This window comes from Erinaceus europaeus, chromosome 3, assembly GCF_950295315.1.
Source record: "Erinaceus europaeus chromosome 3, mEriEur2.1, whole genome shotgun sequence".
NCBI lineage: Eukaryota > Metazoa > Chordata > Mammalia > Eulipotyphla > Erinaceidae > Erinaceus > Erinaceus europaeus.
This window is the reverse complement of record NC_080164.1, coordinates 27,233,463-27,250,809: the sequence shown is the minus strand read 5'-3', so window position 1 is coordinate 27,250,809 and position 17,347 is coordinate 27,233,463. Positions and strand designations below refer to the sequence as shown.

General features: G+C 46.5%; 1 protein-coding gene across 1 annotated transcript in view; it reads right to left on the bottom strand.

The window, feature by feature from the left end:
* GALM (galactose mutarotase) overlaps positions 1-17,141 on the bottom strand; it is a 23,654-nt gene extending 6,513 nt beyond the window's left edge. The window contains exons 1-4 of the mRNA XM_007520992.3: positions 16,755-17,141; positions 10,686-10,840; positions 6,553-6,759; positions 5,104-5,185 (exon numbers count right to left, since the gene is read on the bottom strand). Of these exons, the coding sequence (XP_007521054.1) occupies positions 5,104-5,185; positions 6,553-6,759; positions 10,686-10,840; positions 16,755-16,950 (640 nt within the window). The 5' untranslated portion in view covers positions 16,951-17,141. The remainder of the gene's footprint in view (positions 1-5,103; positions 5,186-6,552; positions 6,760-10,685; positions 10,841-16,754) is intronic.
* Between the last annotated feature and the right edge of the window lie 206 nt (positions 17,142-17,347).

Genomic DNA, 17,347 nt, shown 5'->3' with positions numbered 1-17,347 from the left:
AATAAAGAAAAGAAATCTTTTTTTTAAAAAGAAAACCGAACAGCACTGTCTCACAGCACGGTGGTGTAGTTATTTATAAAAGCCTCTCAAAAATGCCAGCTATTACTATCGCAAACCCTCAGCTTGCCTCACAAATGGAGGGTCCCCTCCTTCTCTCAAGACAGCTGAGCAATTTCCGGAACGCTGAGCCGAGTGGGGCCGGCCCGGTTTGGTCTTGGCTTCAGCCTGGCTCTGGTGCAGACTCCGAAGCCCTAGGTGTCAGGTGCAGCTATATGTTAGCTCTGCCTAGCCTGGAACTCGGGTCAGGGGGTCATGCTGGACCATCCAGAGCATAGCTCTCAGTGCACCCTTCAGCCTCTCCTGCCAAAAGCATGGCATTCTTTCCAGAAAAAAAAACCTTCTTCCCCCTTGCTGGCTGTGCATTCTCACCTCCTCTCCCCAGGATCCCAAAGCTGTCTGTATATTCTCACCCCCTCTTCATGGGTTCCCAGCAGCCTCACCTCAGGAGCCAGTTTCCCAGGAGCACTGCCCACTATCCTGCAGGGCTGTGGGGGCCTCTGAAACCCCTTCTCCTACACAGTGTCGGCGTGAACTCTCACATACTACTCAGCCTGTCTCTGAGGCATTTATGAGAAAGGAAGATGGAAAAAAAAAAAAAAACGTTGTGGTTGGGATGGTAGCCCTGTGGGTAGAGCAAGGGATTTGAAGGCATGAGGTTCTCTGTAGGTCCCTGTATCTTGTGGTACAGATAAAATACTCCTTAAAAAATAAGAAAGTAAAAATATTCCTCTTGTTATGGGCTACACATTCCATGGAATACTACTCTGCACTCAAAAAGATACTGTGTGCTTTCAGAAAAAAATGGACAGAATTGGATTATGCCTAGCGAAATCATTAAAGAGATAAAAGGAGGAGGAGGAGGAGAGGAGCAGGAGGAGAAGAAGAACACAAGGACGCAAAGTGTAATACTTGTGGTTATTTTTGGGAGATGGGGGGGGACACAGAACTTTGGTGGTGGGTGTGGTGTGGAACTAGACATTACAACCTTAAAATATTGTAACCCACTAAACAAAATCTATCTTTTAAGAAGAAGGTGACTATAAATGGAGGTGTTTTTTTTTTTTTTTTTTCTTAGCAGAACACTGCTCAGCTCTGGCTTATGGTGGTGTGGGGGACTGAACCTAGGACTTTGGAGCCTCAGGCATGTGTCTCTTTGTATAACTACTATGCTATCTACCCCCACCCAGCTTTTTTTTTTTTTTTAAAAAAGAACAGGTACATTTATTTATTTCTCATTACTATCACTTAGTCGTTTCTAAAGCACTACATTGAAATACAGCATGTACAATCATCTCGTTTCATTGGAACAGTCCCTGTATTCATGGCAGCTTTCCAAATGGGGAACATAGAATGCGGGGCAAAAAGCCTAAAGCCTCCCACACTGCTTTATTTGAAAGCCTTTCCAGGGCCAGGCAGTGGTCCACCTGGTTGAGTGTACATGTTACCATGCTCACTAGGAACTATATCTGGGTTCAAGTCACCAGTCCCCTCCTGTGTAGGCGGGGGGACTTCATAAGTGGTGAATCAGTACTGCTGGTGCCTGGTCTCTCATCACCAAGGGTGGTGGATTCATAGTGCAGGCACCAAGCCCCAACAATGACCCTGGAGGCAATAAAAAATTTCATGAAATCCTGTGAGTTTATTGTCCTTCCTGCTTGGAGAGAAGAACTGAGGGTTTTGAGAGGCTGTGGATTAACTGGGGATTGAACAGGGATCTGAGAGCATCAGGCATGAACCACCATGCTATCTCCTCAGCCTGCCAGTGGTCAGCCCAGTAGAGACTAGAACCCTGGCACAGGAGTTAAATGTAATCACCAAGTCTAGAATCTAATCATGGTTTGACCAGAGTCCTGCTCAGCTCTGATTGTTGATGGAGCTGGGCCTGGAACCTGGCACCTTGTGAATGCAAGTCCTCTGCACTGCCCCTGCACAAGCCCCCACCCCCAATATCAAATCTGGTCATGAGGGGCTGAGCAATAGCCCACCAGGTTGAGTGCACATGTTACAATGTTCAAGGACTAGAGTTCAACCCCACCCCACCCCCCACCTGCAAAGGGAAAAACTTCACAAGTGGGAAACAGTATTGCAACTGTTTCTCTCTATCTTCTCCTTCCCTCTTGATTTCTCTCTCTATCCAATATATGAATAAATAAATAAAATATTTACAAAAGAAAAAAAAAGCCAAAAGGATCTAAGAAACAATGTTTCCATCCAATTTAGCTTTGTCCTGACTGAAAAAAGAACAAGCAGTTTTGGGAAAGGCTACCCCACATGGAATTACAAGACAATAAATAATAATAATGATAATAATAATAATAAAAACATAGGGGATGGGTGATGGCACACTTGGCTGAACATGCATAAGGACCCTGGTTCAAGCCTTCAGTCCTCACCTGCAGAGGGAAAACTTCACAAGTGGTGAAGCAGTGCTGCAGGTCTCTCTCTCTCTCTCCCTCACTATTTCCCCTCCCCTCTTAATTTCTGGCTGTCTCTATCCAGTAAATAAATTAAAGATAATAAAATTAAAACACACACACACAGTGATCCTGAAACCACTTAGGGTGCAGAAATGAGCTGGTTTAACAGGCTCGGTGTGGCCCACGAGAGGGCAGTTGACTCCACTGTGTTTGGTCACTGCAATTCTTTTTCTTTTCTTTTTTGCCTCCAGGGTTATTGATGGGGCACAAATTCACTGCTTCTGGAGGCTATTTTTTCCCTTTTGTTGCCCTTGTTGTTTATCGTTGTTATTATTGGATAGGACAGAAAGAAATCAAGAGAGGATGGGAAGACAGGAGGAGAGAAAGACACCTGCAGACCTGCTTTCCCAGCCACGTGAAAAATTGCTGTCATTTCTCTAGCTTTCTCATTTCTGTTCTTTTTTTTATATTCCCTTTTGTTGCCCTTGTTTTATTGTTGTTGTTATTGATGTCGTTGTTGTTGGATAGAACAGAGAGAAATGGAGAGGGGAGGGGAAGACAGAGGGGGGAGAGAGAGAGACACCTGCAGACCTGCTTCACCCTTGTGAAGCAACCCCCCTGCAGGTGGGAAGCCAGGGGCTCAAACTGGGATCCTTAGCCAGTCCTTGAGCTTTGTGCCACCTGCACTTAACCTGCTGTGCTACCACCCGACTCCTTCTCATTTATGTTCTAATGAGTCTAGTCTGTTCAGGGAAACCCAATTCCATCAGGACCCAGAGAGAAAAGAAGAAAAAAAGAAAAGACATTTGGAAGTGGTAATAGATGTAGGTGTGACTTAAAAAGAGAAGGCAGGACCATAGGAAAAAAACGGGGGTAGGACAAATGCATATATATATATAGTTAGTTAGTCGTAGAAATAAAAGTCAACCCATATCTGTGACCTTGGAAGAATCTCTGCAGTTTCCAATAGAGGGAATGAGGATACAGAACTCTGGTGGTGAGAACAGTGTGGAATTGTACCCTTGTTATCTTGTAATTCTATAAATCACTAATAAAAAAGAAAAATCTTAGAACTAGCTTCTGTAATTATAGTTCCACTGCTTTAAAGAGGCCAAAAAAAAAAAAAAAAGCCTTATGTCCAGTAAGTGTAGTAACTTCTTAATGGGACCCCTGGGCTTCTATCCAAGTATTTGTAATTAAAAATCTTTAAAGGAGGAGTTGGGCAGTGGCGCGGCAGGTTTAGCGCAGGTGGCACAAAGCACAAGGACCAGTGTGAGGATCCCAGTTTGAGCCCCCGGCTCCCCACCTGCAAGGAAGTCACTTCACAGGTGGTGAAGCAGGTCTGCAGGTGCCTATCTTTCTCTCCCCATCTCTGCCTTCCCCTCCTCTCTCCATTTCTCTCTGTCCTATCCAACAACAATGACATCAAAAACAATAATAAGTACAACAATAAAAAAACAAGGGCAACAAAAGGTAATAATGAAATAAATAAAGATTTTAGAAAAATCTTTAAAGAGCTGAAAGATAGCTCACTTGGTAGAGCACAAGCCGAACATGTTTAAGACCTTGGGCCTGAATATAGGCATCTTGTGGTAGCACCATCGCCCTGGGGGAAGCTCTGTGAAAGAGGGAGGAGTACCATGGTCTCCCTTCTCTCACCCTCTCTATCTGAAATTGAATGCCAAGGATGCAAAGGTTGGCCCAGGAGTAGTGGAAGTGTATATGCATGAGGCCATGATGCCACACATAAAAATTGTAGGAAATAATTTCCAACTTATAGAAAGGTCACAGCACATCTCAGTTACTTCTCCCTAAAGTCAACATCATATTATCATAAAGAAGTCTCTCTGCCATGGTGCTAAGTTTCAGGTTTCTGTTTACTTTCTCTTTATTTTTTCTTTTCTTTCTTTTTTTTTTTTTAACCAGAGCACTGCTCAGCTCTGCTGTATGGTGGTGCGGGGGATTGAACCTGAGACTTTGGAGCCTCAGGCATGAGAGTATCTTTGCATAACCATTATGCTATCAACCCCTCCCCAGTTTCCATTTAAAAAAAATTTTTTTATATTTATTTATTTTCCCTTTTGTTGCCCTTTTTTTTTTATTGTTGTTGTAGTTGTTATTGTTGTTGTTATTGATGTCGTTGTTGTTAGACAGGACAGAGAGCAATGGAGGAGGGGAAGACAGAGAGGGGGAGAGAAATACACCTGCAGACCTGCTTAACCGCCTGTGAAGTGATTGCCCTGCAGGTGGGGGGCCTGAGGCTCGAACCGGTATCCTTATGCCGGTCCTTGTGCTTTGCACCATGTGCGCTTAACGGTTTCCATTTTCTAAGAGAACTCAGAGCGAAAGGAAGTCTCTGGTGGGATGATCAGAAACCCAGCTGGCCCAGGCTGTCCAGCTCACACATGCTGTCGTGGCTTCATGGTCAACAAAATCCTTCACCCTCCCCTCCACAGTGTCCTAATGGAAGGCTTTATAATAGAATTGCCCAAAGAAATGAGAAGCCACTGTAAGCCATAAGCATTTTGGCAAGTAAACAAGGAAACTATAGTGTGGCACAGGTAGTAATACATCCCATCACACAGAGTTAGTTCTGTGTGGCTGGGGAAGGAATAAGCCCACTGACCTGTCGGAATCAAGGTCTCATCCACTGGCAGGAAGGCATCAGCGTCGATAGTGATCTCATGGTCATAGATATCCGGGGAACCCTGGGTGGGAAAAAGAGAAAGGCAGATTTAATGCAGTCTTGCATGCTTGAGACCTGAGGTTCAATGCCTGGCACTGCCACTCTAGAGCTGAGCTGTGCTCTGGCCTCTCTCCTTGTATCAAAAATAGATGTGTGCGGGAGTTGGGTGGCAGTGCAGCGGGTTAAGAGCACGTGGTGCGAAGTGCAAAGACCAGTGTAAGGATCCCGGTTTGAGCTCCCAGCTCCCCACCTGCAGGGGAGTCGCTTCACAGGTGGTGAAGCAAGTCTGCAGGTGTCTATCTTTCTCTCCCCCTCTCTGTCTTCCCCTCCTCTCTCTGTCGTATCTGACAATGATGACAACAATAATAACTACAACAACAATAAAAACAACAAGGGCAACAAAAGGGAAAATAAATAAATAAATAAAAATAAAAAAGAAAATCTTAAAAAAAAATAGATGTGTGCATGAATGTCCCCTCTCTGGAAGGTCACTGAACTGCACCCAACATTTTGTCTAGAATGTTCCAGGCCCAGACTCTGGGCCTGAAGTCATGCAGTGACCTGCCCTGGAGGCACCTTCCTGCTGGACTCACACCCTCACAGGCTGGTGTAAACTTGGTAAGGCCCCTGCCTCCCCAGAGGATCCCTTGGCCTTTCTCCTGCCAGCCATGGTCCTGGCAAAACCTCTCCAAGCGGCATGCTGTGCATTTTGGGTTGTGTTTCAGAGCTCCAGAAGGATGGTGTAGGTTCCTGAAGACAAGCAGTGAGCAGCAGGCCAAGGCCCGTAATTTTCCTGCTTGAAGGGCTGGCTTTCCCATTAGGACGCCTGCTTTACCGTGGGTACAACTCAGGTTGGAACCCCACCCCTACCACATTGGGGCATCTCAGGTGCTGTGGTGTCATTCTCCCTGTCTGAAAAGTTGAGTGATGTCAATAAATACTCTGTCGATGTTCTGGATGAGTCTTGAGACAGTGTGTGTGTGTGTGTGTCCATCTCCCGACTTTTTTTTTTTTTTACACCATCCAGAGGCTGAAGTGAATCTTAATTCTCAGACTTAATGCAGTTCAGGATGATGGCTTTTGGTCCCCTATAGTGCTCCTGTCAGATGAGGGGAGCTGTTGGGCTAGTTACGAGACACACTATCCTCTTTGCAACGTGGCCTTATTCTAGCCGTGACTTCCATTCATTGAGCAGCTACTATGAGCCAGAGGCTCTGCTGACATTTTGATTGTTGGGAATAAGACTTGAGTGCCAGGGTGATTCTATGCACACACACACACACACACACACACACACACACACACACACACACACACGCGATGGTTGCAAGAAGGAAGAGGGGAGTCCACATCTGTGTCCCCCACCCCTTTCTGGGAGTGCTCACTTACCTGGCCGGCCAGGTTGAAGTAGGAGTGGTTGGTCAGGTTGACGGGGGTGGGCTGGCTGGTCTGGGCCCGGTAGTTGATCACGAGCTCCCCACTGTCCAGCGTGTAGGTTACCCAGACTCGCAGCTCCCCAGGGTAGCCCTCCTCGCCATCCGGGCTGACCCGAGAGAACTCCACACCATTGGCCAGCACCCGGGGGGTCCAGAGCACCTGGGGGAGGGCGGCACAGCCCATCAGTCACCCACCCCACAGGAACACCACACTCTGCCACGCCCCACTCAACTCCAGAATGATGGGTCCGACAGGGTCAGCACCCTAGAAAACTCTCTTCAAAGAGGAAAAATTTGACTAGTGAACAGAGAACAAGAATTAGTACTAGAGTAACAGTTCCAATCATGATAAGATAATGGATCTAACTTATAAGATTAAGTGAAATGATTTTATCTTAACCCATACTAAGTTTTTAAGAGAGATAATCATACTTGAGAGTGTGTAGATAAAACTAAAAAAATGTTACAGTAAGGTGAAAGTAAAAAGAAAACTAAAGTGAAATTAAAAAGAGGCTCTGATAAATGAGGTTTGATATAAATAAGATGTGTGGGTAAAAGTAAGTGAACTTGTGTGGGTAAGAGTAAGTGATTGTGTGGGTAAGAGTTAAGTAAACTTTTGTTGGCTGAGGGTTGGTAAACTTTCATATGTGCAAGAGTTGGCCAGAGAAGACTCTACATGCTTTGTAGCAGAAGATTTCTTTAGATGGGTTAAGATAAAATCATTTCACTTAATCCTATAAGTGAAATCTATAAGTTAGATCCATTATCTTATCATGATTAGAACTGTTACTCTAGTACTAATTCTTGTTCTCTGTTCACCAGTCGTCCTCAGATTCCTGTTGAGATCCCTCAAACAACTCCAGACAAAAATTCATCTCATTAAATTATTATCAAATAAATTAAATAAAAAAAGAAGAAATGCCACGCCCCACTCAACTCCAGAATGATGGGTCTGACAGGGTCAGCACCCTAGAAAACTCTCTTCAAAGAGGAAAAATTCTGGGAGTGGGTCTTGGCATCCTGAGCAGATCTAAATTAGAAACTCTGATTATTGTTTTCACTATGTACATGGTAATGATGCTGTGTAATCGGGGATGAACAGCTCCTGTTCCCAGATTAGATACAAATGAACAAGAAATGAGGTGGACAAAGTTATGGGTCATCAAATACATAAAGTTTTAAGAAAAATTCTTAATAATACTTACTCACCTCCTCTTATGAAATATGTTAAAACTCTACGTAAAATACTATCTGCTAAGCCTGTTACTCAAAAATACATCACCCCATGAAGTACATTTCTGTAAAACCGCAAGGCCATTACTTTCTGTATTCAGATATTGTTTATGTAAGGCTGAAAGATATATAAACTCTCACTTGCTAAATAAAACTTGAGTTCAGATTCACCCTCCAACAGAGTGTGTTGTATTCTGTTCTCCTCCTGACCCACCAGGTTCCCTTCAGAGTTCCCTGATCCTTCCTGCTGCTCCTCCGCCTGAGCGGTCCGTCGCAACACTCCATGTATCTGTTTATAGTCACTGGGGCTTTGTGCTCTGGGTATTATTATTATTATTATTATAATATTTTTCTTTTGCCTACACTACTATTTTGCTTGGTGCCTGCATTATGAATCCACTGCTCCTGGAGGCCATTTTCCCCATTTTGTTGCCCTTGTTGTTGCTGTTGTTGCCATTGCTGTTGTTGTTGGATAGGACGGAGAGAAATCGAGAGAGGACAGGAAGACAGAGAAAGACAGACACCAGCAGACTTGCTTTACTGCTTGTGAAGCGAGCCCCCTGTAGGTGGGGAGTTGAGGGCTCAAACCAGGATCCTTGTGCTGGTCCTAGCACTTGGCACCGTGTATGCTTAACCCACTGGGCTACTGCCCAGCCCCCTGGGTTGACTTTTTCAGGTAGGGACAGAGACAAAATGAGTCTGGTTAAATGCATACATTATAGTGTGCAAGGACCCAGGTTCAAGCCCCTGGTCCCCAGCTGCAGGGTGAAAGCTACATGAGTGGTGAAGTAGTGCTATAGGCATCTCTCAGTCTCTCTCCCTATTTCCCTCTCCCTTCTTAATTTCTCTTTGTCATATGTATATGTATATAATTTTTTTTAAGAACAAGTCTTTGGCCAGTGATATAGCTCACTTGAATAATGCGCTGTTTACTGTGTGCCCAACTCAGGTTCAGGTCCAACCCCAACTGCATGGAAGGAGGCTTCAGTGCTGCGGTCTCTCTTTCTCTCTGCCTCTATTTAAAAAAAAAAAAAAAAGAACAAGTCTTGTCTAATGTGCATATAACCAATGACAGAGAGAGGAATCAAACCCCAGACCAGTGGTCAATACTCTTGACACCTGAGTTTCAGGGGCTGTTTTGCTTGAGTCTCCATGCTCAACAGAAGACAATGTTAAGACCAAACATTGTTCTAAAGAGGCTTGAAAGTCTGCAGCTGGTTTTAATTGCTGTGGGCAGGGCCTATGGCCCTAGCCTGTGCCCGAAAGGGGTTCCAGCTAGGGAAGGGGCGCGCAGCGGGAATGAGGCTCCTCCTTCCCCTGTGGTGAGAGCAGCTGCTATCTGAAACAAATTCCCTGACCCTGTGAAAAATTAATTTTACATCCTAATTATATCCCAGAAGTGGTGAACTTGCAAGTCACTTAAGATTGTAAAGCTTATCCTATGTATGATTAAAATAATAATAATATAATATAATATAAAAAGAATCCCTTGGGTAGAAATTTTGAGCATTGCAAAACTTAAAGTAGAGGAGGGGGGAGGAGAGGAGGGAGAGGGGGAGAGAGAAAGAGAGAGAAAGATAGAGCTTTCAGCATTAAAGCACAGGATGGGAAGGCCTGAGGCCTCGAGTTGGATCCTTGACATCACCCTATGCCAGAGCTGAGCAGTTGGTCTTTGTGTGTATAGCTCATGAAAATAATTTTTTAAAATTATTTTTAAAAAAGACACCTCTAAAACCAACAACTATTCAGTTGAATGTTGTGCTCATAATCAAGGTTCATCTGCTTCTCTCAGGCCACCAAAGCCAGAGCTACTGCCCAAAGTCTCAAAGGTTCTGTGATAGTTTTCCGCTCTTCTGCGTGAACTTCTCCTCTGAGTCAGGATAGTTCAAATCCTACCTTCCCCTTTCTGCTTTATCCACAAGGCCTCCACCTCGGGGATTGTTACTTATTCACACTGAGATCTGACTTCCCTGGGTGGGGGTCTCACCAGGGGCTGGAATGTTCTAGAACCCCACCCCCAACAACTGCTGCCCCCATCCTCCCTGGTATGAGAAGCCCAAAAGGGGAACTATTGGTTAGTCTGGCTCCAGGCCACAGACAGGAAGCTGGGAGGCCAGGAGACAAGAAAGTGACCAACTTCCTGCATTCTGACAGCTGGCAGTAAGGGCCGAAGAGGAGTCCCACCTTCTCCCATCCTTTATTTATATTATATATAATTTATATTATAATTATATAAGTGAGACCATGACCGAAAGGCCATTCTGTCACTGTAGCCTGCGGTCTGGGAGGCATGGCTTCAGAGGCTTGTCGGAGGTCCACAGCCACAGCCACCTGTTAGGGACTTCTTGAAACCGGGGACCCCAGTTCTGCTAGCCTGGTCCACTTGTATCATCAGAAAAAAGTTAGGACCCACTGTGGACTTTGCTCTGGAGGGAGTCTGAGGAGCCATGGTCCTGGAAGTGGGATGATCTGGGGTCCTTGGAACTTTCCCTGAATACCCCACATCCAACTCCCAGCTTGCCCCTTGCCCCCAACCTGGAATTAAGGCTGACTCTCCTGGCCAGGGGAGGCTGATGTGAGCTAATGACTCCAGCCTGACTGCGGGTTCTAGCAGGAATGGAGCTTTCTGTCCTACAGAAACTGGGGTGACAGGCATGGCTTTGGGGCAGACCCCTGCTCCATATGTGTTTGCCTTTACCCAGAAGGATTTCAGCCCACCTTCCTTCTGTGCCCAAAGGCAGTGCTACCCTGTGAGGCCCCACCCACTAGGAAAGTCATTCCTGAAGCAGGCAGTAGGCTGGAGAGGGAAGGTTCTGGAAGGTCAGTGTCTCTGAGGAGGGCCCCCGGGCTTACCTTGTCAAAACCCCGGATGCCACCATGTAGGCTGTTGGGCTCACGGTTGATGGGCAGCTGGTACTTCTTCCCGTCCAGTGTGAAGGTGCCTTTGGCGATGCGGTTGGCCACTCGGCCCACTACGGCCCCAAAGTAGGGCTGCAGCTGGAGGTAACCTGCAAGGCAGGGGGTGGCTTTATCACACTACAGGCCCAGCCCTGAGGCAACCAGGGACTTCCCCATGCAAGTCCTTCCTACTCCTGCTGCAATATCTCCCTACCTCAAATGCTGCATTCCTTGTGGCTTGGAGATGTTAATTGCTGTTGGCCATTTGGAGGCCAACAAAAAAGCAATGCAGGGGCCAAGCAATAGTGCACCTGGTTAAGCAATCACATTATATAGTGCACAAGGAACTGGGTTCAAGCCCCTCATCCCCATCTGCAGGGGGAAAGCTTGATGAGTGGTGAAGCAGGGATGCAGGTGTCTCTGTCTCTCTTCCTCTCTCCTCTCAATTTCTCTCTGTCTCTATCCAATAAGTAAATAATAAATTATATATATATATATATTTTTTAACCAGAGCACTGCTCAGCTCTGGCTTATGGTGGTGCAGGGGGGATTGAATTTGGGACTTTGGAGCCTCAGGCATGAGAGTCTCTTTGCATAACCATTATGCTATCTACATTCCGCCCGTAAATAATATTTAAAACACGTTTCACCTTTAAAGAAATAGCAATGCATTGGTGTTCTTGCCCTTTCAGGGTTGAGCATGGGGTATTCTGGCAATCCCCTTCTCTTTAGATTCCCCCACCCTGGGGGGCTGGGAGATAGCTCACCCAGGAGAGCGCATACTTTGCAATGTTCAACAACCCAGGCACAAGCCCCAGTGAGGCAGAGAAGCAAGGCTGAACTTCCCAATTTAAGAAAAAACATGCAGTTGGCGACAAACTTTCCCCCCCTCCCAGCATAAGTAAGGCTTTCTATGGCTGTCACCAAAGTGGGCTTGGTCAGTGGCCTCAGAATCTGCTACTTCTGCCCAAGAGTCTGCTGAGAACCTAAACAAGTTGTACTCTTTATACAGAAAAGAAAAAAAAATAATAACCTGTTACGCTTGTTGCTATGAATTTCTATGGGAAAGCTGGTAACTGTATAAAAGGACAGGCTCTGCTGTGCTTGGGGCTCATTTTATTTGGGGGGTATGATCCTGTTGAGTCAATAATGCCTGCATTAAATAAACACTGCTTCTTGCCGGAAGTGCCTAGTTGTGTCCTGTCTCTATGGCTGAGAATCCCACAACACCACATGGGAGCGCTAGGCCCAGGGAAAGCTTCATGAGTGCTGGTGTGGTACTGTGACGTCTCTACTCTCTTTCCCTCTCTGTAGTTTACTCTCAATCTGTATAAAGAAAAAAAGAGGAGGAAAATAAAGTCTGCTGGGAGCAATGGAATTGTGCAAGCACAAAAAATCCTGGCAGAAGAGAGAGAGAGAGAACAGAGGAGACAGACTACATGCATGAGGCTCAATACTCTGGTCTCTTCTTTGTGTCTAGTATGAATAAAACACTTCTTTTTTAATTTTTTGACAGTTTAAATTCCTTCCTGCTATCATCTGTTGGTTTAGCCTACTTGGCAGAGATGAAGTTTAGAGAAAGTCTGTTTTTGTTTGTTTTTTGTATTTGCACCAAAGAGACTTTAATTCCTTTTTTTTTTTTCTCTTTCTCAACTCCATTCTTTACTCAGCTGTCCCTGGTACCCCCTTTCCTGTGACCTCTTGTCTTTGCATCCACTGTGACCAGAGGGAATACAATGCAAGCTGGCTTAGTTATAGGTGACGGGCTTCCACTGCTCACTGGCCCAGTGTCCAGAAATCAGTTGTGAACCATCCTCCTCCGGGCCTTTCAGGGTTCATGAACCAGTGAATCTATGGTTCCCCTTGCTCAGCTCTGGCTTATGGTGGTGTTGGGGGATTGAACCTGGGACTTTGGAGCTGCTGACGTGAAAGTCTTTTTGCATAGCCATTATGCTATCTCCCCACCCCTTATTTTTAAACAAATATTTAGCATCCCAAGAGGTGGTGCAATGGTGAGAGCTTTGGACTTAAAAGCATGAGGTCCTTAATTTGATTCCTCGTATTGTATGTGTCAGAGGGATACTCTTGCTTCTCTCTGTGTCTCTCTCAAGTTAATAAATATCGGGGGTCGGGTGGTAGCACAGTGGGTTAAGTGCACGTGGGACTGGTGTAAGGATCCCGGTTCCAGCCCCCGGCTTCCCACCTGCAGGGGAGCCGCTTCACAGGCAGTGAAGCAGGTCTGCAGGTGTCTATCTTTCTCTCCCCCTCTCTGTCTTTCCCTCCTCTCTCCATTTTTCTCTGTCCTATCCAACAACGAATGACATCAACAACAACAATCATAACCACAACAAGGCTACAACAACAAGGGCCACAAAAGGGGGAAAAATGGCCTCCAGGAGCTGTGGATTCATGGTGCAGGCACTGAGCCCCAGTAATAACCCTGGAGGCAAAAATAAATAAATAAATAAATAAATATGAAGGTATTTATTTAAAATGTTTATTTTCATGAGAGACACCAGATCACTACTCAATTCTGGCTTATGGTGGTGCTGGGGATTGAATCTGGGACCCCAGAGCCTTAGGCACAGAAGTCTTCTGCAGAACCATCATACTGTCTCCCCAGCCTTATCATCATCCTTTTGTTGCAGAAGAAACAGCTTGGCAGAGGTTGAATAATTGCCCAAAGTCACACAGCTTTAGGACAAAGCAGGGGATTACTTATTTTTCAAAAAGATTCCTTCTACCTGTTTGACGAGATAGGTAGATGTGTGGGGAGAGAGAAGGGGGGGAGGGCTGGAGCATCATGCTGATACACTTCAACAGACAACTAGGGACCTCATGCTTGCAAGCCCAGAGTTCTACCCACTGTACCACCTCCCAGGCTGCCAAAGCAAAAGTTTAAAACAGGACTGCCCCTTGCAGCCAGAGAGGTGGCAGCTTCAATGGGTAGAACACAGGACTTGAATAAGGGGACTCCTGGGGTTCAATCCCTGGTACCACAGATACCAGAACAGTGTTCTGCTCTGCTTGCTCTAGACCAATCATCACCCCATAAAAGTAAATAATAAATATTTACAAAAAGTTTGTAAGTTTGGATAGTTTGTTCCTTTGTCGTGTGTGACTCCGGTTCAAGTCTGACCTCCACAGCATTGGAGGAAGCTTTGGTGCTGTAGTCTCTGTCTCCCCCCTCCCCAGTGGTGAAAGGCACTCAGGGACACTCTAACACAGCCCTGAAACCTCTAAACTGACCCCTCTCCCCCCTTCCCTTATATGCACTCCTCTAAGGTTTTGGGTTTTTTTGTTTGTTTTTTTGTTTTTACCAGAGCACTGTTCAGCTCTGGTTTATGGTGGTGCAGGGGATTCTCCAAAATGGCTCTGAAGCAAAAATAGCAGCTGTCTAGGGGCCCCCTGGTGGTGGGGGAAGGGCTTCCCAGCAGAGTCTCAGTACAGGTGTGACTGTGGTGAAAAGCCCCCCCCCCCCTTTAAAAAGAAGGCTCTGTCAGGTGTAATGGAGGTCAGGATTCTACAAGGAAGGAGCTCTTTCCTGGGGCGGGGGTGTGGGGAACCCAACCCTCCAGGCCTCCTCCCTACACACACACTAAGCCAGATCCAGTTTCCTTAATCCATCTGGGAACCAACCGGGAGGCCCACTGCATTTCACCCACAGGGACAAAAGGACTGTGACCCTAGAATTATCCGAGCTCAGCTCTTCTCGGGGCTCATGCAGGGGACATGCTAATGTCAACAAAGCCCCTTCTTCTGTCACATGGTGCTATTTCACCTTCCATGCCCTGGATTGTTTATATGCTACACGTTCAGACATGGTGAAAATCATACCTTCATCCTATCACTGTACCCCAGATAATGCCTCTGTTTTTTTTCAGCATGGCCTTGCAGAATGGATTCAAGGCCTCACACATGTGTGATATGGCTGAGCAGCCCCCTTGCCTCCCCCCTTTGGTGGTGCACTTGGTAGAATACACACATTACAAGGGAGGTGTAAAATGCAGGACTTGATCACCAGCATGAAAGTCATTTCACCAGGTGGGGGTAAGATAGCATAATGGTTATGTAAGGAGACTCTCAAGCCTTAGGCTTCAAAGTCCCAGGTTCAATCCCCAGCACCCCATAAACCAGACCTGAGTAGTGCTCTGTTTTTTTTTTTTTAAAGAGAGTCAGGTGGTAGTGCAGCGGGTTAAGCACACGGCGCAAAGCGCAAAGACTGGTGTAAGGATCCCGGTTGGATCCCTGGCTCCCCACTTGTAGGGGAGTGGCTTCACAGGTGGTGAAGCAGGTCTGCAGGTGTCTGTCTTCTCTCCCCTTCTCTGTCTTCCCCTCCTCTCTCCATTTCTCTCTATCCTATCCAACGACAACAATAATAACTACAACAATATAACAAGGGCAACAAAAAGGAATAAATAAATAAACATATATTTAAAAAGTCACTTTGCCTAATCATTATGCTATGTCCTGTTACCAGACCTCACTGTCCATCTAGCTACACTGTGGGACAAAGAAGTAGTAGGTACTTCTGGGTGGGGGTGGGGGCGTAGATAGCATAATGGTTATGCAGAGTCTCTCATGCCTGAGGCTCTAAAGTCCCAGATTCAATACCCCGTACCACCATAAACCTGAGCTGAGCAGTGCTGATTAAATTAATAATAATAATAATAATAATAAAAAGGTGGCACTTTCCACATGTCCCTTTTCTGTCATCAGACTGCTGCTGTGATTATTCACTTGCACAATGACTTTCCAATGAATTCTTCCCCTAAACTGCCCACAGATTCCAAGGGAAACTCCTCCCTGGTGCGGCGGGGTGGTGGTGCACCTGGTTGAGCGCACACATTACAGTGCTCAAGAACCCGGGTTCGAGCCCCCAGTCCCCACCTGCAGGGGAAAGCTTCTCAAGTGGTGAGGCAGTGTTGTTGGTGTCTCTGTCTCTCACCCTCTCTGTCTACCCCTATGCTCTTGATTTCTGGCTATCTCTATCCAGTAAATAAAGAGAATAAAAGTAATTAAAAAAAAAAAAGTCCTCCCTGGCTAGCAGGAGACACTTGGACAATGATTGGTTTGCCCTGTGCTCAGAACCCTGCTGCTGGATTTGGGTAGGGGCTAGGCGCTGTCCTCCAAGACCAAAGGGAACAGCAAGGTGTCTGTAGCCAGCCGGCCTCAGAGCACCAACGAGGAAGAGAGAGCTTGGCTTTGATTTCCTTCTGCAGAGAGAGTCCACGCCCCTCTGCCCCACCCTCCCCAGCAGGAGGGTCAAAGTTCAATCCCAGTCAAGGGGCTGTTATCTCACTCTGGACAGCCTCTTAAAAAACTTGAGTATTACCCCAAAGTAAAGGACTGGGCGATGGGGGGCTTTCAGGTCCAGATGCGAGATGGTGGAGGAGGACCTAGGCTGGAGGTGAAGTGTTTGGCAGAAAACTACACAACATTACACATGTATCAACAACTGTACCCACTGTAAACCATTAGTTCCCCTAATTAAAAAAACTGATTTGAGGGCTGAGGAGACAGCATAATAGCATGACAGACTCTTAGGCTTGAGCCTCTGAGCAGGGCTCTGGGTAAAAATAAATAGTTTTTTTTAAAAAAGTTTTCCAAAACAAACAAACAAAACTAGCTGGGAAAATTTCAATGTTAGGGCTGAGGAGACAGTATAATGGCGATGCAAACAACTTTCCCGCCTGAGTCTCTGAATACTCAGCTCTCAGCTCAAATCCCTGCACCACAATCAGCTTGAGCTAAGCAAGACTCTGGGAAAAAATAAAAGACTTGCTCTAGGGCAGAGGAGATAACATAATGGTTCATTTTGGCTGTGAAGTCCCAAGTTCAGTCCCTTTGCACTACCATAAAACAAAACCAAACAAAATAAAATAGAATAAAACACTTGTTTGAGATGCAAAGGCTGAAGCCAAGTCCTGGAGCTTCTTCCCAGGCCAGATCACCGGGCTTGAACTGGGGTCCACCTCCACTCCCCTAGTTCTCGGGCCGGTAAGAATCCCGAGCTCCACCCACCTTGCAGGTCATCGAAACCGAGCACCACGTCCGCCGAGCGGCCGTGGCGGTCGGGCACCTCCAGCGCGGTGACCGTGCAGCCCCAGGTCAGGACGTCCACGCGCAACTGGTCCGAGCGCAGCTGGAACTTCTCCACCGCGCCCCCGCCCAGGCCCGCCGGCAGCTCCCCGAAGGCGGACCTGCTCACCGACACCATCTCGGGGGTCTACACTGCACTGTACGCAGCTCTGACACTCAGCCGGAGCCGGGACCTTTTGTAGGAGAGGAGGCGTGCCCCGCCAGATCCGCCCCGGCCTGGGAGGGACTGGGCCAAAAAAAAAAAAAAAAAAGAAAAAGAAAAACAGATTATTAAATAACAGCCTCAGGCCCCTCTCCGTCCTCCCCCCTCCACTTCGGGCGGAGGGTGACAACCAGGTCACGGTTCCAGCTGGAATGCAGTTTTTTTTTCCCCCTCTGCAAAATCGAGCTGCGCAGCACGTAGGGAATGGTAGTTTCTGGAAAGGGACTTTGCCTGTTGTTGGTGCTTGCGGTCTTTGTAAACCCAAATTCTGAGCTTGCACTTTTAGACAGAGCAAGTGCTGCCTGGGGCAGTG